Source organism: Chlorocebus sabaeus, chromosome 8 (genome assembly GCF_047675955.1).
Source record: "Chlorocebus sabaeus isolate Y175 chromosome 8, mChlSab1.0.hap1, whole genome shotgun sequence".
Lineage (NCBI taxonomy): Eukaryota > Metazoa > Chordata > Mammalia > Primates > Cercopithecidae > Chlorocebus > Chlorocebus sabaeus.
This window is the reverse complement of record NC_132911.1, coordinates 147,329,047-147,352,386: the sequence shown is the minus strand read 5'-3', so window position 1 is coordinate 147,352,386 and position 23,340 is coordinate 147,329,047. Positions and strand designations below refer to the sequence as shown.

General features: G+C 48.1%; 1 protein-coding gene, 1 long non-coding RNA gene and 1 other non-coding gene across 13 annotated transcripts in view; 2 read left to right on the top strand and 1 right to left on the bottom strand.

Annotated features, from left to right (window-relative positions):
• Window positions 1-1,223: 1,223 nt before the first annotated feature.
• On the bottom strand, window positions 1,224-22,883 carry ZNF623 (zinc finger protein 623). 7 transcript variants are annotated; one of them, XM_038000034.2, is made up of 6 exons: window positions 22,758-22,863; window positions 21,082-21,252; window positions 16,213-16,575; window positions 15,557-15,707; window positions 14,985-15,053; window positions 1,224-7,755 (listed from the first exon to the last, which is right to left on the bottom strand). In XM_038000034.2, the coding sequence occupies exon 6, from the start codon at window positions 7,683-7,685 to the stop codon at window positions 6,162-6,164; it is 1,524 nt and encodes a 507-aa protein (XP_037855962.1). In that variant the 5' UTR covers window positions 7,686-7,755; window positions 14,985-15,053; window positions 15,557-15,707; window positions 16,213-16,575; window positions 21,082-21,252; window positions 22,758-22,863; the 3' UTR covers window positions 1,224-6,161. The 7 variants fall into 7 exon arrangements, with proteins under 7 accessions (XP_037855962.1, XP_037855963.1, XP_037855964.1 ...); XM_038000035.2 differs by having other exon boundaries at window positions 14,994-15,053; XM_038000036.2 differs by lacking the exons at window positions 14,985-15,053; window positions 15,557-15,707.
• Window positions 11,710-11,769, top strand: LOC119624955 (U7 small nuclear RNA). The gene has a single exon (XR_005241115.1). It is a non-coding gene; the product is annotated as a U7 small nuclear RNA (small nuclear RNA).
• Window positions 22,870-23,340, top strand: part of LOC140712253 (uncharacterized) — an 18,364-nt gene continuing 17,893 nt past the window's right edge. For all 5 annotated transcript variants that reach the window (XR_012093790.1, XR_012093793.1, XR_012093792.1 and 2 more), the window contains exon 1: window positions 22,870-23,190. This is a non-coding gene — a long non-coding RNA (uncharacterized lncRNA). The remainder of the gene's footprint in view (window positions 23,191-23,340) is intronic.

Here is a 23,340-nt window from a genome sequence, read left to right as displayed (position 1 = left end):
CCCGGGAGGCGGAGCTTGCAGTGAGCTGAGATCCGGCCACTGCACTCCAGCCTGGGCGACAGAGCGAGACTCCGTCTCAGAAAAAAAAAAAAAAAAAGAAATTTCATCCCCAATATGGCAGTACTGAGAGCTGGAGTCTAAGAGGTGATTGGATCATGAAGGTGAAGCTCTCATAAATGAATTAATCTACTTTGGCCGGGCACAGTGGCTCACGCCTGTAATCCCAACACTTTGGGAGGCCGACATGGGCGAATCACGAGGTCAAGGGTTTGAGACCAGCCTGGCCAACATGGTGAAACCCCATCTCTACTAAAAATACAAAAAATTAGCTGGGCATAGTGGTAGGCGCCTGTATTCCCAGCTACTCAGGAGGCTGAGGCAGGAAAATCGCTTGAACCCGGGAAGCAGAGGTTGCAGTGAGCCGAGATCACACCACTGCACTCCAGCTCGGGCGACAGAGTAAGCCACTACGCCCAGCCAGAAGACATCCTTTTAAATATAATTAAAATAGAATGTCAAATAAAATGCAATGGAATGTTTTGAATTTTATGCCAATAATTCACTGTTTTACATGAAATGAGTAATTCTTTGAGAGATAAAAGTTACCAAACTTGGCACAAGAAGAAATAGAAAAACCTTAAGTATTATAGCTGTTCAAAAAAATTGAATTTATGGCTGGGCACAGTGGCTCACTCCTGTAATCTCAACACTTTGGGAGGCCAAGGTAGGCCGATCACCAGGTCAGGAGTTCAAGATCAGCCTGTGCAACATGGTGAAACCCTGTCTCTACTAAAAATACAAACACCCGGCCACGGTGGCAAGCATCTGCAGTTCCAGCTACTCGGGATGCTGAGGTGGGAGAACCACTTAAACCTGGGAGACAGAGGTTGCAGTGTGCCGAGACCACATCACTGCACTCCAGCCTCGGTGACAGAGTGAGACTGGATCTCAGAAAAAAAAAAAAGGAAGGAAAGAAAAGAAAAAAAAGAAGAGCGAGCGAGGGAAGGAGGGAAGGAAGGGAAGGAAGAAAACACTTAAGGAAGAAATAATAGTATCAATATTACATAAGCAACTTCAGAAAACAGATGAAGATAGAATAATTCACAATTCTTTGAGAGTAACAGTATCCTGATATCAAAACAAGGACATACTCTTACCAATTCTAAGGAAAACAGAACAAGGTGCCCTAGTCAGTACAATAAGAAAAAGGAACAAAGTCCATATAAATTGGAAAAGTAAAATACTTTATTCACAGATGACATGATTATCTACATAGAAAATGCTAAAGAATCTAGAAAAAAGCTACTAGAACTAATAAGTTAACTGATCTAGGTTGCTTGATACAAGATCAATGTACAAGTCTAATGCATTTCTATATACCAGCAATAACAACTAGAAAATAGCTTTTAAAAAACCTTCTCACTTGCGATAGCATGCAGAAATATTAAATACATGAATGTAACAAAATGTGTAAGAGCTGCAAACTGAGAGAAATCCAGAGATCTAAATAAATGGGGCAGTACACCATGTTCAACAATTGGAAAACTCAGAATTGTTAAAATGTCATTTCTCCCTAAATTGAACTATAAATCCCAGAAGACTTTCTTTTTGTAAACACTGATAAAAGTTGTTTTTTGAGACAGAGTTTCGCTCTTGGTTGCCCAGGCTGGAGTGCAATGCCACAATCTCAGCTCTCACCGAAACCTCCGCCTTCCAGGTTCAACAATCATCTTGCCTCAGCCTCCCAAGTAGCTGGGATTCTAGAGGCGCCCAAAACCACACCCGGCTAATTGTTTTGTATTTTTAGTAGAGACGGGGTTTCACCATGTTGGCCAGGCTAGTTTTGAACTCCTGACCTCAAGTGATCCGCCTGCCTTGGCCTCCCAAAGTGCTAGGATTACATAGGCATGAGCCATCGGACCAGCCTGAAGTTGATAAAAGTTGACTCCAAATTTATATGAAAATGCAAAAGATCTAGAAGTCAAAACAAAAAACAGAAAAAAAAAAAAAAAGGGAAAAGAACAAAAACGGAAGCTCTTCCAATACCTGAGTTCAACACTTATTATAAAACTACAATTGGCCAGGAGTGGTGGCTCACACCTGTAATCCCTTTGGGAGGCTGAGGCAGGAGGATCTCGAGGCCAGGAGTTCAAGACCAGCCTGGTCAACATAGTGAGACCCCATCTCTACAAAAAAATATAAAAAATTAGCAAGACGTGGTGATGCATGCCTACAGTCTCAACTACTTGGGAGGCTAAGGCAAGAGGCTCACTTGAGCCCAGATGCTCGAGGTTACATTAGCTATGATTGTGCCACTACACTCCAGTCTGGGCAACAGAATGAGATTCTGCCTCAAATAAAACTACAGTAATCAATATAGTGTCATATTGGTGTAAAGCTACACATACAAGAAGAATGGTGTCCAGAACAGACCACTTCTATGTCAGTTAAGTTTTTACCAACCTGTGAAGACTTGGTCATTGGGAAAGTAGACTCTTTCAACAAACAGAACCGAAACAACTATCCACACAGATCCAAAGTGAATCTTGATCCTCATCGCATATGGTACACAAAAGTGAACTCAAAATGGATCACAGACTTAAATGTAAAAACTGTAAAAGCTCCATAAAATAAAAAACATAGGAAAAAATCATGTCCTTTGAGTAGGCAAATTTCTTAAACTCAATTATAAAATCTCATAAATCATTATCTTGGCTCACTGCAACCTCTGCCTCCTGGGTTCAAGTGATTCTCCTGCCTCAGCCTCCTGAGTAGCTGGGACTACAGGGGTGCGCCACTGTGCCCAGGTGATTTTTGTATTTTCAGTAGAGACAGGGTTTTACCATGTTGGCCAGGCTGGTCTCAAACTTCTGGCCTCAGGTGATCTGCCCACCTTGGCCTCCCAAAGTGCTGGGATTACAGACATGAGCCACCTCACCCAAATATTTGATAAATTAGACTTTAAAAATATTCAAAAGACGCCATTAAGAAAATGAACAGGCAAACCAAACATGAAAATATTCACAATATATATTCATCACAAATGGAGACAATTATATATATTATACATGTTTTTCATCTAGAATATGGAAAGAACTTGAGTCAACAATAAGCATCCCAACTTAAAAATAGGCGAAAGGTATGAACAGACACATCACTAAAGACGACACAGAAAAGCAATAAGCAGATGAAATCATAGACATACAACATCATTCAGTGGGCAAATACAAATTAAAATCATAAGGAGACTAGAGTTGATTAAATTTGAAGAGACTGACAATGCCAAGTGTTAGCAAAGATATGGAGCAACTGGAAATCTTCCTATAATGTAGTAGTAGTGTAAAATGATCCAACCACTATGGAAACCTGTGTGACCATTTCTTAGGAAGTTAAAAACACTTATTGAAATGGACTGAACGTTTACATCCTTGTACAATTCATGTCAAATTCCTAACCCGTAAGATGATATGAGGTGGGGTCTCGGGGAGGGGACAGAATCACAAGGGGAGAGCCCTCATGAATGGGGTAGGTTTTCTAGTCCCTTTCCACCACGTACCGTCACAGTGAGAAGACATCTACTTAAAACGAAGTAGGCCCTCACTAGACACCAAATGTTGACACTCTCATCTTGGACTTCCCAGCCTCCAGAACTGTAAGACATAAATTTCTGTTGTTTACAAGCCTCCCAGTTTGTGGCATTTTGTTATGGCAGCCTGAATGGACTAAGACACTTACAACACAGCAATTAAAGTCCTAAGTACTTACCCAAGCAAAATAAAAACACATGTGCAAATACATACTTTTACACAAATGCTCATAGTTTTAAGAGCAGAGACTGGAAACCCATTAACATGTGGATGAATAAACAAATGATGGCTTATCTATACAATGGAACACTATTCAGCAAGAACTACTGAAACACAAAAACAGCTGGGTTGAGTCTAAAAACATGCCACAGTGAAAGACATCAGACACAAAAGAACACATACTAAATGAATCCATTTGTACGTGGCTCTAAACCAAGCAACACTAATCTATACGGATAGAAAGTGGTTACCTGGGGCTGGACTGGGCTTAACTAGGAAAAGGCAAAAGGGAACTTTTTGGGTGACAGAAATGTTCTTGGTTCTGTTGGTGGTGGTTACACAGGTGGTGATGGTTACACAGGTGTATGGATTTTCCAAAACCCTGTACACTTAAAATAGGTGTTTTACTATATAAAAATTGAATTGTTGATTAAAATGGTCTGGTAAAATCTACATGTGAAACATCTCTAGTCATGCTCATTTTCCAGAAAATGTACATCTTTTTAAATTACTTGTCCCGAGGCTTTCAGGATTGGTAGTTATTTAAGAATTCAAAATATGGCCTCATGAGAAAAAGAAAAACTATATGGTTACAAAACTGGATTTTGGAGTTCATGTTCAGATGAAATTCAGAGGCAAAGACTAACAGTTTTGCGAGGTGGCTGTCCACTATTTACCTCCCCTGCTTTTGAACAGTCCTAGCCAAAGAGCCATCTGTCATGACTCCATGTTTCTGCAGGGATTCCCTCTCCAATCCTATTTTCTTTAGCTGATCTCTACTGATCTCTCTGGCCCAGCTGAAATGTCACTCTTCTGTGCCTTCCCAGTTCTGTGCCACATCAGTCACCCCCTCACCTGTGCTCCTTCACAACTGAGAGCACACACTTGACTCATCGTACTGTGATCTCTGTCTTCCCCACTACACTGTGGAGGACTTCGGGGTAGTGGGTTGCTCATCTGTTTTCCCAACATTTAGGACTATTCCTTATAGATATCAATACATTTTTAAGTAAATAAGAAAATGAGCCAGACAGCATGGAAAATGACAAGAGCTCAGTTCAACCTTAGAACTGCTAAAACAGAAGAGCTATGTAGTGCATTGAGACTGTGCCTTTCCAGTGAGACAGAAAGATACAGACAAGTGAGTGAAGGCCTTCTCTTGAGACCTGCCTCCTCCTGTCCCCACTGCTCCAGCTGAGTCAGGTGTCAATGCCCTCCAGATCAAGTGGACAGTTCTGCATGAGCTGTAAGGCGGCACACAGGAGGGCATGGATGTGCACAGGCTATTGCAATAGCCTGCAACTTCTGAGTTAAGTAGGAGCAGCAGACAGTAGCAGGGCTGAGAAGATACTTCTAACAGAGTCATAGATTATACTGATACAAAATGAACAAATAATAAAAAAAAACAGCTAACAGCTGAAAATTTTTAGAATGGCAGTATAGAAAGGACAAAGCAAGACAGATGCCAATCACACGTAGATTTAGGGGTGTATTTTTTATTGCCTTGTGAGAGACAGTGGACACATGTAAATCAATCAGATATGATCACTGTCCTTAGGAACTCAGAGTATAACAGCAGAGATAGTCTACCAAGTCATTCTGACATATGCAAGTAAATACAGTGATAGTAGCAATCGCTGAGCCACAGAAGTGTGGAAAGCGCTGCCAACTAAGCCTGAGGGAAACATCCCTTGACATGATGCCTGAGGCATGTCTTGAACCATGATTCGGAGTTAATTAGCTGAGGAGACCCTTTAACAAGAACAAAGGCGAGAGAGGTAGGAAGCCACGTGGAGCACAGGGAAGATGAAGCAGTTGGTGTTGCTGCAGCATTAACTGTGTGGCAGGAAGTCAGGCAGTGGGAGGCAAGGCTCCAGGACACAGGAGGCCTTGGGGCCCAGGATGGGGGACCTGGAGTTCCTCCTCCAGACAACAGGGAAATGGCTCGGGGGTTTGTATACAAGTTATCTTTCTTCAACTTAATAGATCAAAATTTCCTAGGTAACATTCTCCTAAGTAATAAGATTAGATACACAGTTCTGCTCTAAAAGGGATTTAACTCAAGGATGGACTGTAATGTGGATAAAATTTTTTAAAAACCTTTTCTTGAGACCTGTCTCCTCCCTGCCCCTACTGTTCCAGCTCAGAGTCAGGTGTCAAGCCCTGTGACTTTCCCGCGGACAGTGCTCACAGCTGAGGAGAAGGGTGAGCCTGCTAGTGCTGCACAGTGGCAGGTGGCATCCACTCCAAAAGCAGCTCCATCCATGATTCACAAAATTCTGACATGTCCAAATCTTAGAAACCACATGAATCCTAATTCCACGCATTTCCAAACATCACTCATTGGGCGGGAGACTAATTATTTTGTAAGTTATCTATGTGTTGCCCCTGATCCACAGACCTCTCGCCCAAATGTATGGGGGCCTTACTCAAGGAGAGTCCCTCTTGGTGAACACTCTGATTATTTTTAAAGTTTGTAGTTGAGTTAAAATCTCTCCCATACTGACTACATTCATAGAGCTTCTCTTCAGTATGAATTTTCTGGTGCTGAAGGAAGTTTGACCTCTGAATAAAGCCTTTCCCACAATAACTGCAGGCATAGGGCTTTTCTCCAGTGTGAATGATCTGGTGCAGAAGCAGCTTGGAGCTCTGGATGAAGGCTTTCCCACAGTCTTTACATTCGAAGGGCCTGTCCCCAGAGTGGATCTTCTGGTGCTCAGTGAGATGGGCTTTCTGGAGAAACGCTTTCCCGCATTCCTTACATTCATACACTCTCTCTCCAGTGTGGATCTTTTGGTGTCGAATAAGGTATGAACTCAGAAAGAAAGCTTTCCCACACTCGTTACATTCATAGAGTTTTTCTCCAGTGTGAATTCTCTGATGCTGGGTGAAGTTTGACGTCTGGCTGAAGCGCTTCCCACACTCGTTGCACACGTAAGGCCTCTCCCCAGTATGGATCCTCTGATGCTGAATGAGCTTCGAGCTCCGAATAAAGGCTTTCCCGCACTCATTGCATTCAAAAGGTCTCTCTCCGGTGTGGATCCTCTGGTGCTCGATAAGGTCTGAGCGATGACGGAATGCCTTCCCACATTCTTTGCATTCATACTGTTTCACTTCTGTGTGGATCTGATAGTGGCGAATGAGGCTCGAGCTCCTTATGAAGGATTTCCCACATTCATTGCACTCATAGGGCCTTTCTCCCGTGTGAATCCTCTGATGACGAATAAGTAAGGAGCTCTGACTGAAGCCTTTTCCACACTCTTTGCATTCGAAAGGTCTCTCTCTGGTGTGAACTCTCTGGTGCCTAATCAGGTCTGAACTGTGACCAAACGCCTTCCCACACTGTGCACATTTGAAGGGCTTGTCTCCTGAATGAACACGCTGATGCTCAATGAGACCTGCATAGTGAATGAAGTCTTTCCCACACACGTTACAGACATAGAGTCTCTCTCCAGTGTGAATTCTCTGATGCTCCATAAGGTGTGAGCTCTGGCCAAAGCCTTTCCCACACTGATCGCACCTGTAAGGTTTCTCCCCAGCATGCGAAATCCGATGCCTAACTAGGTCGGAATTAAACGTGAAGGTTTTGCCACAGATATCGCAAGGATTGGCATCCCCCTCTATGAGCTCTCTCTGAAGCAGAAGAAGGTCTGAGTTCAGAATAGGGTTTCTTCCTGACTTGGCACACACTTGAGCTGTCTCTCCTGTTTGGATCTTCCAATGGGTCACTGTCACCTGCTTGCAGCCCCTGTCCTGAGAGGGGGAACTCCCCAGGCCCTGACCTTCTGGATTTCCCAAAAGCTCCCCTAATCTGGGCTCATGGACTTCCTCAGACTCGGGAGAAGGGAGCTCCATCACTGTGAGTTTGTCTGACATCATCCTATGTGAGTTTTCATCCTCAGAAATCCAGCTTCAATCACCTTCTTCTCACCAGTTCCTACATTAGAATCTGAAACAAAAGACAACAAAATCATCTTTCCCCTTACTTAACAGATGGGGATCCCCTGAATCAGGGTCAGATAAAATTCATATCCAAGAGGTGGAAAGTGTTTCCTCTGCTCCTCACTTCTGACCCAAAGTGCTGCTACCCACAGCTCTGGCCTCACACCCAAGCCCGTCCCACATAAGATGGCTTCTTTGTGGCTCCACTTTTAACATACAACACCAGGACAGACTGGCCTGTGGTGCACCACACTCCTCTGACCGTTAGTGAATCCTGGATGAGTTGCAGAGGGGTGGGGATATGCTTGGACTCCATTAAGAAACCAAGACAGGTATTTTAAACAAACGTATAAATGTATCAGCCCTGCCACCTCTTCCCTGTTCCTCATTCCTTCCTTCATGTCCTCTTCTCCCCTCTGTACCTAGCTTAAACCCCATGGTGTGGGGCACTGTGTTCACTGTAAATTACATGAGAATCACCCTCCTACACAGAATCCAGACTCCCCTGCCCTTTTCTCCCTCCATCATACTCGGATGGGAAAGTCCAAGCTTTGGTTAAAACGAGGCTGTGTCCTGATTTGCGCCTGCACTCTTGCTGAGTTTTTTTTTTTTTTTTTTTAAAGACAGAATCTTGCTCTGTCGCCTAGGCTGGAGTGCAGTGGCACCATCTCGGCTCACTGCAAACTCCACCTCCTGGGTTCACTCCATTCTCCTGCCTCAGCCTCTCGAGCATCTGGGACTACAGGCGCCCACCACCACGCCCGGCTAACTTTTTGTATTTTTAGTAGAGACGGGGTTTCATTGTGTTAGCCAGGATGGTCTCCATCTCCTGACCTCAGGTGATCCGCTGGCCTTGGCCTCCCAAAGTGCTGGGATTACAGGCATGAGCCACCATGCCCAGCCAGCTGAGTTCTTTAAATTCAGAGCTACTTGCCTAATGGGGCCTGAGAGCTGCCATCAACTCCTACCCTTCCCACTCCCTACAGGACCTTCCACTTCTCCTGTCTTCTTACAGACCCAGCACTCCCTCCTCCCTCCCCAATGGTGACCTTGCTTCTTGTTTCAACGAGAAAACAGAAGAAATCAGGCAAGGACATCCACTGCCTCCCACATCTCCTGCCAGCTTGTATCTCCACCCATCCTCTGCCAGGCTTGTTACCTGGGTTAAACTGCCCTTGATCTGACTTAAGGTCAACACTACTACTTGTATGTGAGCTCCCTTTCCCTCTCACATATGCAAGGACAGCACTTGAGCACCCACCCCTCTCCTCCATCCTGAAGTCCTTGCCCTCCAAGCCCACCACTCCCGTCAGCATGAAGTGCACCAGTTCCCAACTACCTGAAAAATGCACGTCATGGGCCCCATGTCCCACCAATTACAATCCCATAACACTCCTCCTCCACAGCCACATTAACAGAGCCCCCACCCCACGCTTGATTTCTCGATTTCCTCCTTCCCCTGTGCCTACTGCAGTAGGGCTCTCACCCCAAACATCCATGTCACCACATCAGGGGTCAGCTATGGCCACACTTCCAACTCAACCTGCGGCAGCACTGACACAGCCCCGCTCCTTCAGAAGTCACTCTCCTTATGTGAATCTGGGACAGCCTTTCTCTGTTCCTTACCTGCCTCACTGACAGCTCCTCCCAGTGTCCCCTGACGCCTCAAAGCGCTGGCGTGTCTAGGACTCAGCCCTCATCTTTGTCCATTACAGAGGGAAGTGCACTCATTATCGGACAGCAATGCCATCTATGCTGAAGACTCACATGCCTGCCTCCAACCTGGCCCTCTTTCCAGTCCCCACACCTGACCAGCTCCCCACCCCACACCTTCAATCGGATGCTCCCAGAAGTTTCCACACTAACGCGTCCTGCCTCACTTCTGACTTTCCTCCTCCTATAGTCTTCTCCATTGTCTCATTTGTTCAGGCCACAGACATTGCAACAGCCCTTGACTCCTTTTCCTTTTGTTCTAACTACTTGCCTCATGGGGCCTGAGAGCTGCCAGCAACTCCTCCAACCACATCTGTTCAAAACCATGCCCAGCGCCAGATGCCCACAGCCTACAAGGCTGCCATCTGCACCATCGCCTTTCACCATGAAGTGTGACTGCCTCCCACCTTCTTACTTCTCCCCTTCTTCAGCTCTTTTCTACACAGCCAGCAGAATTACGCTTTAAAATCATAAATCAGATGTCACTTTTCTACGCAAAACTTACAAGGGTTTCCCATCCCCTACTCAGGCCCCATGAGGGCCACCGGGCCTGGACTCCTGCTGCTCCCCCTGCCCTCCCCTTCCCTCTTCTTTGGTCAGTGTGACCAAAGAAGCCCCCTTGGAGCCTTTGCCCTTTCATAGAAAGACTCCAAGAATATTTGCATGGTTCACTCCTAGATGTCCTTCAGGTGTCTGTGTTGACATCACCTGATCGGAGTCCTTCCTAGTCACGCTATAAAACAGCCAGGCACCCTCACCCTCAGCATGCCCTCTCTCCTGCCTCTGCTTCCTCTGCACAGTTCTGACCACCTGACCAATCACAAGTCACCCAATCAAAGCAGCCAACGACTGTGAGATGTGACACGACTTTATGAACCATGAAGGAAAATAAAAGTACCAATTTAAATGAAAACACTCCATCAAGCCAGACACAGTGGCTCACTCCTGTAATCCTAAGACTTTGGGAGGCAGAGGTAGGAGGGTCACTTGAGACCAGGAGTTCAATGTCTGCCTGGGCAAGGTAGAGAGATCCCATCTCTACAAAAAACATTTTTAAAAACAGCCAGGCAAGGTAGCACACCTGTGGTCCCGGCTATGGGAGACTGAGGCAGGAGAATCATTTGAGCCCAGGAAGTTGAGACTGCAGTGAGCTGTGCTTGTGCCACAGCATTCCAGCCTGGGTGACAGAGTAAAACCTTGTCTCAAACAACAACAAAAAACACTCCATCAATTCTAACAGGCAACTCAATTTCAGACATATTAAAATATGGAGAAAGTGTGTCGTACAATCAACGAATTGTGATATATATACACACATACGCACGTGAGCACACACACACAACCCCTCCCCCACAGGCAACAAACTGTGTTTTGCTGTCTCTCCGACAAGTATGTAAGTGCTGTGTGGGCAGGAACTTTGTTCTGTTCTTTATCCTCAGCAACCCAAACAATTCCCGGCAGAAAGTAATACATTTCATAAATATCTGTTGTATGAATGAATGTTCTAATCAGGCATACATAATACACTCAATAGAGGGTAATAAGCCAGGTACAGTGGCTCATGCCTATCATCCCAGCATTTCCAATGGCCAGAGGAGGAGGACTACTTGAGGTCAGGAGTCCGAGACCAGGCTAGGCAACACAGCAAGACCCCATCTCTAAAAAAATTTTTTTAATTAGCTGGGTATGATGCTGCATACCTGTGGTCCCAGCTATTTGAGAGGCTAAGGCAGCAGGATCACTTGAGCCCAAAGGTTTGATGCTACAGTAAGCCATGACTGTGCCATGGCACTCCAACCTAGGTGACAGAGTGAGACCCTGTCGCTTAAAAAAAAAAAAAAAAAAAAAAAAAGCTCCAACACTTCTAAAGTATTAAACGCTGAAATAAATGTGAGTTATACATACCTTAAAGAAAGATTAGCCGGGCACGGTGGCTCAAGCCTGTAATCCCAGCACTTTGGGAGGCCGAGACGGGCGGATCACGAGGTCAGGAGATCGAGACCATCCTGGCTAACATGGTGAAACCCCGTCTCTACTAAAAATACAAGAAAATTAGCCGGGCGAGGTGGCGGGCGCCTGTAGTCCCAGCTACTCAGGAGGCTGAGGCAGGAGAATGGCGTGAATCCGGGGGGGCAGAGCTTGCAGTGAGCCGAGATCGCGCCACTGCACTCCAGCCTGGGGCACAGAGCAAGACTCCGTCTCAAAAAAAAAAAAAAAAAAAAAAAAAAAAAAAAGAAAGATTAATAGTGCTTGCTACAGCTCTTTTAGAATGTCTAGCAGGTTTCTCAGTTTTTACTGGAAAATCTCCCATAAAAAAAAATTAAGAAAAACAAGATAATTATTTACCCACTTATTTTAATGCAGGGTCCTGGGTAGCTGGAGCCTATCCTGGCAGCTCAGGGTGCAAAGTGAGAACCAGCCCTGGATAGGACAGGGTCCCACTGCAGGGCAACTCACACACCCAAACTCGCTCATGGTGGGACTAAGGAGACACCCAATTCACCTAATGGACACATCTTGGGGACGTGGAGGAAAGCCAGGCAGTCGTGGGGAGATTGTGCACACTCCACACATGGTGTTCACAGCCAGGAATCACTTTTTCCCTCATAGATGTTATAATGAAACTATACTTGAGGCTCTGCCATGGAAAGGGAGGAAGCCAGAATCCACTCTCTGAAAGCAGAGACCAAAGGAACGGTGATTGCTTTGAGAGAAAGTCTCTTTCTTGGCGCCTGTACTTTACCAGCCTGAAGTCTGAGGATTTGTCTTTTTTTTTTTTAGACAGTGTCTCACTCTGTCGCCCAGGCTGGAGTGCAGTGGCGCCATCTCTGCTCACTGCAAGCTCCGCCTCCCAGGTTCACGCCATTCTCCTACCAAGCAGCTGGGACTACAGGCGCCTGCCACCACACCCAGCTAATTTTTTTGTATTTTTAGTAGAGATGGAGTTTCACTGTGTTAGCCAGGATGGTCTCCCTCTCCTGATCTCATAATCCGCCCGCCTCGGCCTTCCAAAGTGCCGGGATTACAGGAGTAAGCCACAGCGCCCAGCCAAGGATTTGTATTTTCTCTTTTTTTCTGAGACAGAGTTTTGCTCTTATTGCCCAGGCTGGAGTGCAATGGCACGATCTCAGCTCACCGCAATCTCCGGCTCCCGGGTTCAAGCGATTCTCCTGCCTCAGCCTCACAAGTAGCTGGGATTATAGGCATGCACCACCACGCCCGGCTAATTTTGTATTTTCAGTAGAGATGGGGTTTCTCCATACTGGTCAGGCTGGTCTCGAACTCCCAACCTGAGGTGATCCATCCACCTCGGTCTCCCAAAGTGCTGGGATTACCGGCTTGAGCAACTGCGCCCAGCATTTTTTTTTTTTTTTAAGATAGGGTCTTGCTCTGTCACACAGGCTGATTGCATGGTGGCGCGATCTCAGCTCACTGCAACCTCCGCCTCCTGGGTTCAAGCAATTCTTGTGTATTTTTAGTAGAGATGGGGTTTCTCCATATTGGCCAGGTTGGTCTCGAAATCCTGGCCTCAAGTGGTCCACCAACTTTGGCCTCCCAAAGTGCTGGGGTTACAGGGGTTAGCCACCACACCCGGCCATGTATTCCCTTTTTGATTTCCATATATATTCTGCTTATGCACTGAGGACCCATTAATGCGGCTCTCAGGATGAGAAAGCTGACTGTCTCGCCTCAAGAGCCTTCTCTTTGGGGTTCTTGCTGGGCAGTGGGAGCCAAGATCGCACCCACTACACTGTCTCCAATACCTCAAGGCCACTGCCAGTATAATGAGAGGGGGGATCAGCCCAGCCCAGAATCCAGTAAATAAAACTGGAGATTTTTCTGCTGGTTTAAAAACCAGAGCTGCACCAGGTGCAGTTGCTTAAGCCTGTAATCCCAGCACTTTGGGAGGCTAAGGTGGGAGGATCACTTGAGGTCAGGAGTTCAAGACCAGCCTGGCTATGGTGAAACCTCATCTCTACTAAAAATACAAAGATTAGCCGGGCGTGGTGGCGTGCACCTATAATCCCAGCTACTTGGGAGGCTGAGACAGGAGAATCACTTGAACCTGGGAGGCAGAGGTTGCAGTGAGCAGAGATCACACCACTGTACTCCAGCCTGGGTGACAAAGTGAGACTCCATCTCAAAACAAATAAAATTTAAAAAAATAAAAATAAAAAATAACAAAACCAGAGCTGTGACATGGGATGCACTGGCAGCAAGCAGCGCCAACAGTGATGATATTTTCAAGGGAATTAGGTTGCTGGAGAAACTGCAAGCCTGCCCTGCAGAAGGCTGTAGCTAGAGTGTTCTTTTTTTTTTTTTTTTTTTTTTTTTTTTTTTTTTTTTTTTTTGAGACGGAGTCTTGCTCTGTAGCCCGGGCTGGACTGCAGTGGCCGGATCTCAGCTCACTGCAAGCTCCGCCTCCCGGGTTTACGCCATTTTCCTGCCTCAGCCTCCGGAGTAGCTGGGACTACAGGCGCCCGCCACCTCGCCCGGCTAGTTTTTTTGTATTTTTAGTAGAGACGGGGTTTCACCGTGTTAGCCAGGATGGTCTCGATCTCCTGACCTCGTGATCCGCCCGTCTCGGCCTCCCAAAGTGCTGGGATTACAGGCTTGAGCCACCGCGCCCGGCCACTTAGCAGCATTCTAACACTCTAAATAGCAACAGAAGACTCACACAAAACAATAATGCACAGAAAAAAACTGCCACACACAAAAGCGCAGGTGGACCTCACAACAGACGAAGTGCTGAGCAAAACCAGACAGGCACAAAAGAGCTCATATTGTATGACTCCATTTACATAAAGCTAGAAAACAGAGAGCCAATCCCCGGTGGGAGGATGTAAGCTGCAATGGTGTTCAGGAGACATTGTGGCTGGCAGGGGCACATGGTGCCCTGGGTCACACTGGTGCTCACTATGGAAAAGTCAGGCCCGGGATTATGCGACCTCACGCAGGCACTGGGATGCTCTACCCAGTCCCGCTGTTGAGGGCAATGCCCCTGCCTGCAGTTTGGAAATCTCCACTCTGGGAACTGCTTCCAAGAAGGGGACTCCACCCGCCCAGTGCCAAGCCCTCTCCCACTCAGTTATCCACTGCTCCAAAAACAATTTACACAAACTCAGCAGCTTAAAGCAGCATGCATTTGTCACCCCACAGTTCTGCGGGTCACACATCCAGGCCAGCTGGGACCTCCACGCAGGGTCACGCAAAGTTGCAACTGTATGTCATCGGGCCGAGTTCTCATCTGGAGGCCCTGGGGAAAACTACTTTCCAAACTTACTCAGATTTCGTGGCAGAATCCAGTTCCCTGCAACTGTAGGACTGAGAACCCTGTGTGTTTACTGGCTGTGAGCAGGAGCTGCCCCTAGGGGCCACCTGAAGCCTCAAGGCAGGCACAGCACATCACATTTTTCTCAGGTGTCTAATCTCAGCCTCTGTTCTCCAACCAGATGGAGGAACCTCTGCTTCCCAGGGCCTGTGCGATTAGGTCAGGCTCTCCCAGACGGCCTCCCTTCTCACCTCACTGACCTGGGACTTCTGGACATCTCCAAGTCTCTTCACGGCAGTACCAGATGAGTGTCTGAGTAACTGGAAGAAGGGGTGTGTACATTAGGGGCCAGGAATCTAAGAGGCCACCTCAGAACTCTGCCCTCCACACCCATGCCAGGTACCGGGCAGGTAACAGGAATCTAAAACTACTGTCACTGTTTGGGGCACCACAAACCGCACCCATAAAAGCAGCTGAATTATCAATGTGTGTTTTCTACATCCACCACCAACTGGCTGTTCCCCATCTCTCTCCCTTTCCTCCGGCCTCCCTCTTCCCTGGACACAACAATATTGAGATTAGGCTAATTAGTAACCTTACCAAGGCCTCTAAGTGCTCACATGAAATGAGGAATCCCGCATCTCTCACTTTAAACCAAAAGCTAGAAATGATTAAGCTTCGTGAGGAAGGCATGTCTAAAACTCAGTCAGAAAACCGGGCCTCTTGCATCAAATGGCCGAGTGGGAATGCAAAGGAAAAGCCCCCGAAGGAAATTAAAGGAGCTGCTCCAGTGAACACACAAATGATAGGACAGCAAGACCACCTTATTGCTGATGTGGAGGAAGTCTGAGTGGTCTGGAGAGATTAAAACAACAACTTTCCCTGACGGTTGGTGTGACTGGCAACCAAAGATGAATCCACAGCAAGGTCCTAACCGTCCTCAATTCTATGAAGGCCGAGACAGGTGAGGTAAGCTGCAGAAGAAAAGCAGAAAGCCAGCGGAGGTTGGTTCATGAGGTTTAAGGAAAGAAGTCACTTCCATACATAAAAGAGCAAGGTGAAGTCACAAGTTTTACGGGAGAAACTGCAGCAAGTTCTCCCGATCTAGCTGAGATGGCTGACTAAGGTGGCTACTGTAAAAATAATTTCAGTATGGATAAAACTGCTTTCTACTGGAAGACAGCATCTAGGATGTTCGTAACTAGAGAGAAGTCAATGCCTGGCTTCAAAGATTGAAATGACAGGCTGACTCTCTCGTTAGGGGCGAATGCAGCTGGTGACGTGACGCCAACACTCATTTCCCATTCTAAAAATTTTAGGAGCCTTGAGAATGATGCTAAATCCACTCTGCCTGTGTTCTAGACATGGAACAAAGCCTGGATGACAGCGCATCTGTTTACAGCAGTTTACTGAGTATTTTAAGTCCACTAATGAGACCTACTGCTCAGAAAAAAATATTCCTTTCGAAACACTACTCACTGACAATGCTCCTGGTCACCCAAGAGCTCTGACAGAGATGAACAGGGAGACTGATGTTCTTCTTATGCCAACACAACGTGCATTCTGCAGCCCGTGGCTGGGAGTCACTCCAACTTTCAAGTCTCATTATTTAAGAAATATGTTTCACAAGGCTGTAGATAATTGCTATAGATAATGATTCCTCTGATCGATCTGGGCAGTCAGCTGAAAATCTTCTGGAAAGGAGTCATCATTATAGACGTCATGAAGAACATTCATGATTCGTGGGAGGAGGTCAAAATAACAACATTTGATATTTTGGAAAAACTTGATTCCAGCCCTCATGAATCTTTGAGGGGTTTGAGACTTCAGTGGAGGAAGCAACTGCAGATGTGGTGAAAACAGCAAGAGAACTAGATTTAGAAGTGTAGCCTAAACATGTGACTGAATTGCTTCAATCTCATGACCAAACTTAAACGGATGAGGTGTTGCTTTTTTTTTTTTTTTGAGACGGAGTTTCACTCTTGTTCCCCAGGTGGAGTGCAGTGGCACAATCTCGGCTCACTGCAACCTCCACCTCCCGGGTTCAAGCAATTCTCCTGCCTCAGCTTCCTGAGTAGCTGGGATTACAGGCGCCTGCCACCACGCCCGGCTAATTTTTGTATTTTTAGTAGAGATAGGGTTTTGCTATGTTGGCCAGGCTGGTCTCAAACTCCTGACCTCAGGTGATCCACCCACCACCTCAGCCTCCCAAAGTGCTGGGACTACAGGCATGAGCCACCGTGCCTGGCTGAGGTGTTGCTTCTTAGAGACGAGCAAAACAAGTAAGTTTGTTGAGATGGAATCTGCTCCTGGTGAAGATGCCATGAACACTGTTGAAATGACAACAAAGGATTTTGAAGATTCCATAAACTTAGTTGATAAAACACAGGCAGGGTTTGAGAGGCTTGACTCTAATTCTGAAAGAAGTTCTACTGTGGGTAAAATACTAGCAAACAGCTTTGCACGCTACATACAGAGAAATCTTTTGTGAAAGCAAGATTCCATTGATGTGGCAAATTTCATCGTCCCACTTTAAGAAACTGTCAGTCACACCAATCTTCAGCAACCACCACCCTGATCAGTGAGCAGGAGAATCGCTTGAACCCGGGAGGTGGAGGGACATCAAGAGAGGCAAGACCCTCCAACAGCAAAATGATTACAACTTAAGGCTCAGATGATCATCTTTTAGCAATAAAATATCTTTAAATTATTTACATTTTTTTAGACATAATGCTATTGCATACTTAATAGTGACCACAGCATAGCTTAAACGTTAACTTTTATATACACTGGGAAACTAAAAAGTTCCTGTGACTTGCTTTGTTTTGCTATTCACTTTATCGCAGTGATCTGGACCCACACCGGCACATCCCCATGTGTGGGATAAAAGGTCCACTGGACACTTGGGTGGCCGCTGTGGTTCCCCAGCCTTCCTGTTTCCTCCTTCCTTTCAGTGTTAGAAACCCCATCAAATTACTAATGATTGCCCCACAAATGACACTTCCTAGTGTTCCCTTAACTGAGGTGGCTTTGTGACCAAGCTGAGGCGAGAAGGGAAGTGATGTGTGCATGCCGTCCGCTCTCTCCCCTCCCCACAGTGCTGATGAGGCAGGGCAGCCAGAGTCCCTGGAGGCCACCCCCTACCTTTAAGAGAGAGTAAGATGGCCGGGCGTGGTGGCTCAAGCCTGTAATCCCAGCACTTTGGGAGGCTGAGGCAGGTGGATCACGAGGTCAGGAGATCGAGACCATCCTGGCTAACATGGTGAAACCCCGTCTCTACTAAAAAAAAAAAATACAAAAAACTAGCTGGGCGTGGTGGCGGACACCTGTAGTCCCAGCTACTCGGAGCTTGAGGCGGGAGAATGGCGTGAACCCGGGAGGTGGAGCTTGCAGTGAGCCGAGATCGGGCCACCGCACTCCAGCCTTGGCCACACGGCGAGACTCCGTCTCAAAAAAAAAAAAAAAAAAAAAAAAGAGAGAGTAAGACAACTCAAATTTCTTAAAATTTCTTATTTGAAACACCATATTTGAATCTGTTACAGCAACTTTAACCTACGTCTTAAATAATGCTAATATACAACTCAAATATTCAGATTCAATTCTCCCCATGATGATATTCAAACTGGGCCAGGCATGGTGGCTCACACCTGTAATCCCAGCACTTTGGGAGGCTGAGGCAGGTGGACTACTTGAGCTCAGGAGTTAGAGACCAGCCTGGTCAACATGGTGAAACACAGTCTCTGTTTTAAAAAGAGAGGCCAGATGCAGTGGCTCACGCCTGTAATCCCAGCACTTTGGGAGGCCGAGGCAGAAGGATCACAGGGTCAGGAGTTTGAGACCACCCTGGTCAACATGGTGAAACCTCATCTCTATTAAAGAGAGAAAAAATTAGCCAGGCGTGGTGGTGCATGCCTGTAATCCCAGCTACTCGGGAGGCTGAGACAGAAGAATCACTTGAATCCAGGGGGCAGAGGTTGCTGTGAGCCGAGATCACGCCATTGCACTCCAGCCTGCGTCACAGGGCAAGACTCCATCTCAAAAAAAAAAAAAAAAAAAAAAAAAAGGCCTGGTGCAGTGGCTCACGCCTGTAATTCCAGCATTTTGGGAGGCCGAGGCGGGCGGATCACGAGGTCAGGAGATCGAGACCATCCTGGCTAACACGGTGAAACCCCGTTTCTACTAAAAATACAAAAAATTAGCCGGGCATGGTGGCGGGTGCCTGTAGTCCCAGCTACTGGGGAGACTGAGGCAGGAGAATGGCGTGAACCCAGGAGGCGGAGCTTGCAGTGAGCCGAGACTGCGCCACTGCACTCCAGCCTGGCCGACAGAGCAAGACTCTATCTCCAAAAAAAAGTAAGCTGGGCACAGTAGCTCACACCTGTAATCCCAATACTTTGGGAGGCTGAAGTGGGCACATCACCTGAAGTCAGGAGTTCGAGACCAGCCTGACCAACATGGAGAAACCCCATCTCCACTAAAAATACAAAATAAGCTGAGCACGGTGGCACATGCCTGTAATCCCAGCTACTAGGGAGGCTGAGGCAGGAGAATCGCTTGAACCCGGGAGGTGGAGGTGGAGGTGGAGGTGGAGGTGGAGGCTGCAGTGAGCCGAGATGGCGCCATTGCACTCCAGCCTGGCCAACAAGAGCAAAACTCTACCTCAAAAATAAATAAATAAATAAAAATTAAAAATAAGTAAAAATAAAAAAGGAGATGGGCCGGGCATGGTGGCTCACGCCTGTAATCCCAGCACTTTGGGAGGCTGAGGCAGGCAGATCACCTGAGGTCAGGAGTTCAAGACCAGCCTGGCCAACATGGTGAAACCCCATCTCTACTAAAAATACAAAATTAGCCAGGTGTGGTGGCACACACCTGTAATCCCGGCTTCTCAACAGGCTGAGGCAGGAGAATCTCTTGACACTGCGCAGCAGAGGGTGCAGTGAGCTGAGATTGCGCCATTGTACTGCAGCCTGGGCAACAAGAGCAAAACTCCATCTCAAAAAAAAAAGTGGGGGGACGGTGGGCTGGAGATGTTGGTTTCTTATTTGTTTTGGAACTCAGTGATGCCTTCTGATTTTAAATTTTAAAATGGCTGTTATAATACCTGGAAATAAGCTGTTTTTGTTGTTGTTGTTTGTTTTTTGAGACGGAGTCTCGCTCTGTCGCCCAGGTTGGAGTGCAGTGGCACAATTTCGGCTCACCGCAATCTCTGTCTTGTGTGTTCAAGCTATTCTCCTGCCTCAGCCTCCCAAGTAGCTGGGATTACGGGCGCCTGCCACCACACCCGGCTAATTTTTTTTGCATTTTTAGTACAGATGAGGTTTCACCACATTACCCAGGCTGGTCTCAAACTCCTGACCTCAAGTGATCCACCCACCTCAGCCTCCCAAAGTGCTGGGATTGGATTACAAGCGTAAGCCACCACGCCCAGCCAGAAACAAGCTGTTTCTGTTTACAAGAATATATCTTAAAGCCATATGTGTGCCTCTTAATGATTTTCATATTTTTTTTTAACTTTTGAGAAAATTTTTTTTTTTTTTTAAGACGGAATCTCACTCTGTTGCCCAGGCTGGAGTGCAATGGTGTGATCTCCACTCACTGCAACCTTCACCTCCCTGGTTCAAGCGATTCTCCTGCCTCAGCCTCCTGACTAGCTGGGATTACAGGTGCACACCACCACATCTGGCTAACTTCTGTACTTAGTAGAGATGGAGTTTCACCACGTTGGTCAGGCTGGTCTCGAACTCTTGACCTCATGATCTGCCTGCCTCTAGAGAAAGTTTTTAAAATTGCAAATATCTTGCTTCGAAGAAACAGTTATCTCAAAATAGCTATCTTCAGTTTTTGCTTAGCTCCTTTTTCTTTTATGAATTTAAGTAAAATTAAATCAATACACTTTCATTTAAAGAAACTGACATGAAATGAAAAAAAAAAGAAGCCACCTGACTTGTGGCTCCACGCAACAAACTGGCTAGCATGGACCCCTCTCCTGTTATAACACAGAATTTACTGAATAAAACATCACCTGAGGACAGGCGCGGTGGCTCACGCCTGTAATCCCAGGACTTCGGGAGCCGAGGTGGGCGGATCACGAGGTCAGGAGTTTGAGACCAGCCTGGCCAATATGGTAAAACCTTGTCTCTACTAAAAATACAAAAATTAGCCGGACGTGGTGGCGTATGCCTGTAGTCCCAGCAACTCCGGAGGCTGAGGCAGAAGAATCACTTGAACCCGGGAGGTTGGGGGTGCAGTGAGTCGAGATTATGCCACTGCACTCCAGCCTGGGTGACAGAGCAAGACTTCATCTCAAATAAATAAATAAATAAATAAAAAATAAATAAAAATCACCTGAAATTGTCTCAACAGCAGATGTTGTGTATCATCAGAAGCCACAGCAGCCCTGGGGTGTCCAAGGGTGTCCCATCCGGCACTAGAAGCCCCCAGCTCTTACACCCACACTGGTAAGGGGATATTCCAGCCTCAAACTCCCAGCCAGAGTCACTGTGTGTTGCTTACAGCCTGAAGAAATTAACACCAAGCTTCACCCTTAGGAAACAGGAAAAGCAGAGCCAGAGGGCAGCCGAGTGGGCCTAGGACTAGAGCTCCACCAACATCTGGACTTCCTTGCCCCGCCCCACACCAAGGGGCCTACCGTGCGCCACACGCTAGGCAGGGAGCGCTTGTTTTCCTAGTGCTCCCCAAGATGCTGCAGAGGTTCAGGGAGGTAACAAGCGTAAGGTCAGAGAACTGGAGCCAGCTGTCAACTGCCCCCGCCCCACGCAGGCCATTTGGCTTCTGCTACCAGCATGCTGCTCAGGGCTCTGCCTAAGAATAACGATGAGCCCCGTGTCCTCTCCTGGGTCATCTTCCATGACCCTGAAGCAGCGCCAACAAGCTCAGCAGCTCCCTGAGGTGTTTCACACCAACTACCCGAGTCTGAGGCTCGCATCCAGGCGCTGCTCAGACCCTGAGGGTCGCTGGACCATGACGTAGCCTATGTGTAAAGGGGACAAGACAGCCTTGACATAAGAACAGAGAAAGCCACTGGGATTCCTTTTTTTTTTTTTTTTTTTTTGAGGCGGAGTCTCGCTCTGTCGCCCAGGCTGGAGTGCAGTGGCCGGATTTCGGCTCACTGCAACCTCCGCCTCCTGGGTTCACGCCATTCTCCCGCCTCAGCCTCCCGAGTAGCTGGGACTACAGGCGCCCGCCACCTCGCCCGGCTAGTTTTTTGTATTTTTTAGTAGAGACGGGGTTTCACTGTGTCAGCCAGGATGGTCTCGATCTCCTGACCTCGTGATCCGCCCGTCTCGGCCTCCCAAAGTGCTGGGATTACAGGCTTGAGCCACCGCGTCCGGCCGCCACTGGGATTCTTAAAGACTTGAAAGGAAAGGGTACCTTCGAGAAAACGCAGGATTGCCAAACCACCTCTTCCCATCTGGGAATTCTCCTCCAGGACCAAGTCTTGTACTTAATTCTAATTCTGCTCATCACGGTTCCCTCCCCACCCCTATCCCCAACAGCATGGAAGACGCTGGCGCTGCATCTCCTCCAGCACTGGGAAGCCTCAAGGCCCCAGGGCGCGGAGGAAGGGTTCAGGCACAGCCGCGGGAACGCCCACACCCAGTCCCGTCACACCGTAAAACATCTCTGCGGCATCAACCTCACGCAGGCCTGGCGGGCCTGAACACGGCGACGCGGAAACTCAAGCCCGCGGCTCTACGGCTCGGGCAAGAGGAGGGAACCAGGGGGACCCACACGGCGCTCCTCAGGGAGAAGACCCCAGGCTCGAGTCCGAGGTGGGCTCGCTGGAAAGACGCTGCAGCCTCGCGGGGGCGGCCGTGGCTGCGTCCGGGACACCGGCTAGCCAAGGCCCTGCTCCTGGACGCCCTGCGGGGCGGGCCGCGGCCTGCGGACCCCGCCCGGCCCTCCCGGCGGACTCTGCCCCGGCAAGGCCGCCGGGCTCCGGAGCCAGCCGGTGCTGCAACTAAGGCGTTGCCCGCCCCCGCCCGGAACGTGCCACTCACCCGGCGCAGGCGGGGAGAGGACGGCGCCAGCCCGACCCCGCAGCCGTTGACTGGACCCCGCGGGCGCGGGCCCAGCAGACCCGCCGACAAAGCCCGCACCTCAGCCAGCCCGCCGCGACCGGAAGTCGCGAGAAGCCCCGCCTGGGAAACTTCCGGTGGCGCTCTAGGAGCGCTACGGATCGGCTCCCCTCTCGGTGGTGCGATCTTCCGGCCGCGGGGACTAAGACCCCCGGAGGGTCGCCGGGCGTGTGGCGGGCGGGGCGTCGTTACGCGGTTGAGAGGATTGCGGGCCGGGAAGCGCGGGCTCGGAAACTCGGGCCTGGAACTCGCGGCGAGGCCCGGCTGCAGCCCAAGACCAGCCTCTCAGGAGGCGAGGACCCAGGGGAAGTAAATACCGTGAGGGCCAAACTACCTCCTTCTGCGCCCCAGAGAGGTGGGGAAGCGGCGCGCTGTGGGGTTTTTTGGTTTTCGGGTTTTGTTTTTTTTAAGACAGGGTCTCTCTCCGTCGCCCAGGCTGCAGTGCAGTGGCGCGATCTCGGCTCACTGCAGCCTCGACCTCCCGGGCTCTGGTGGTCCTCCCGTC

Bases quoted from the DNA above. Each gene is read 5' to 3' on its own strand.
- ZNF623 (XM_008001797.3), bottom strand. From the start codon at position 7,685: ATGATGTCAGACAAACTCACAGTGATGGAGCTCCCTTCTCCCGAGTCT.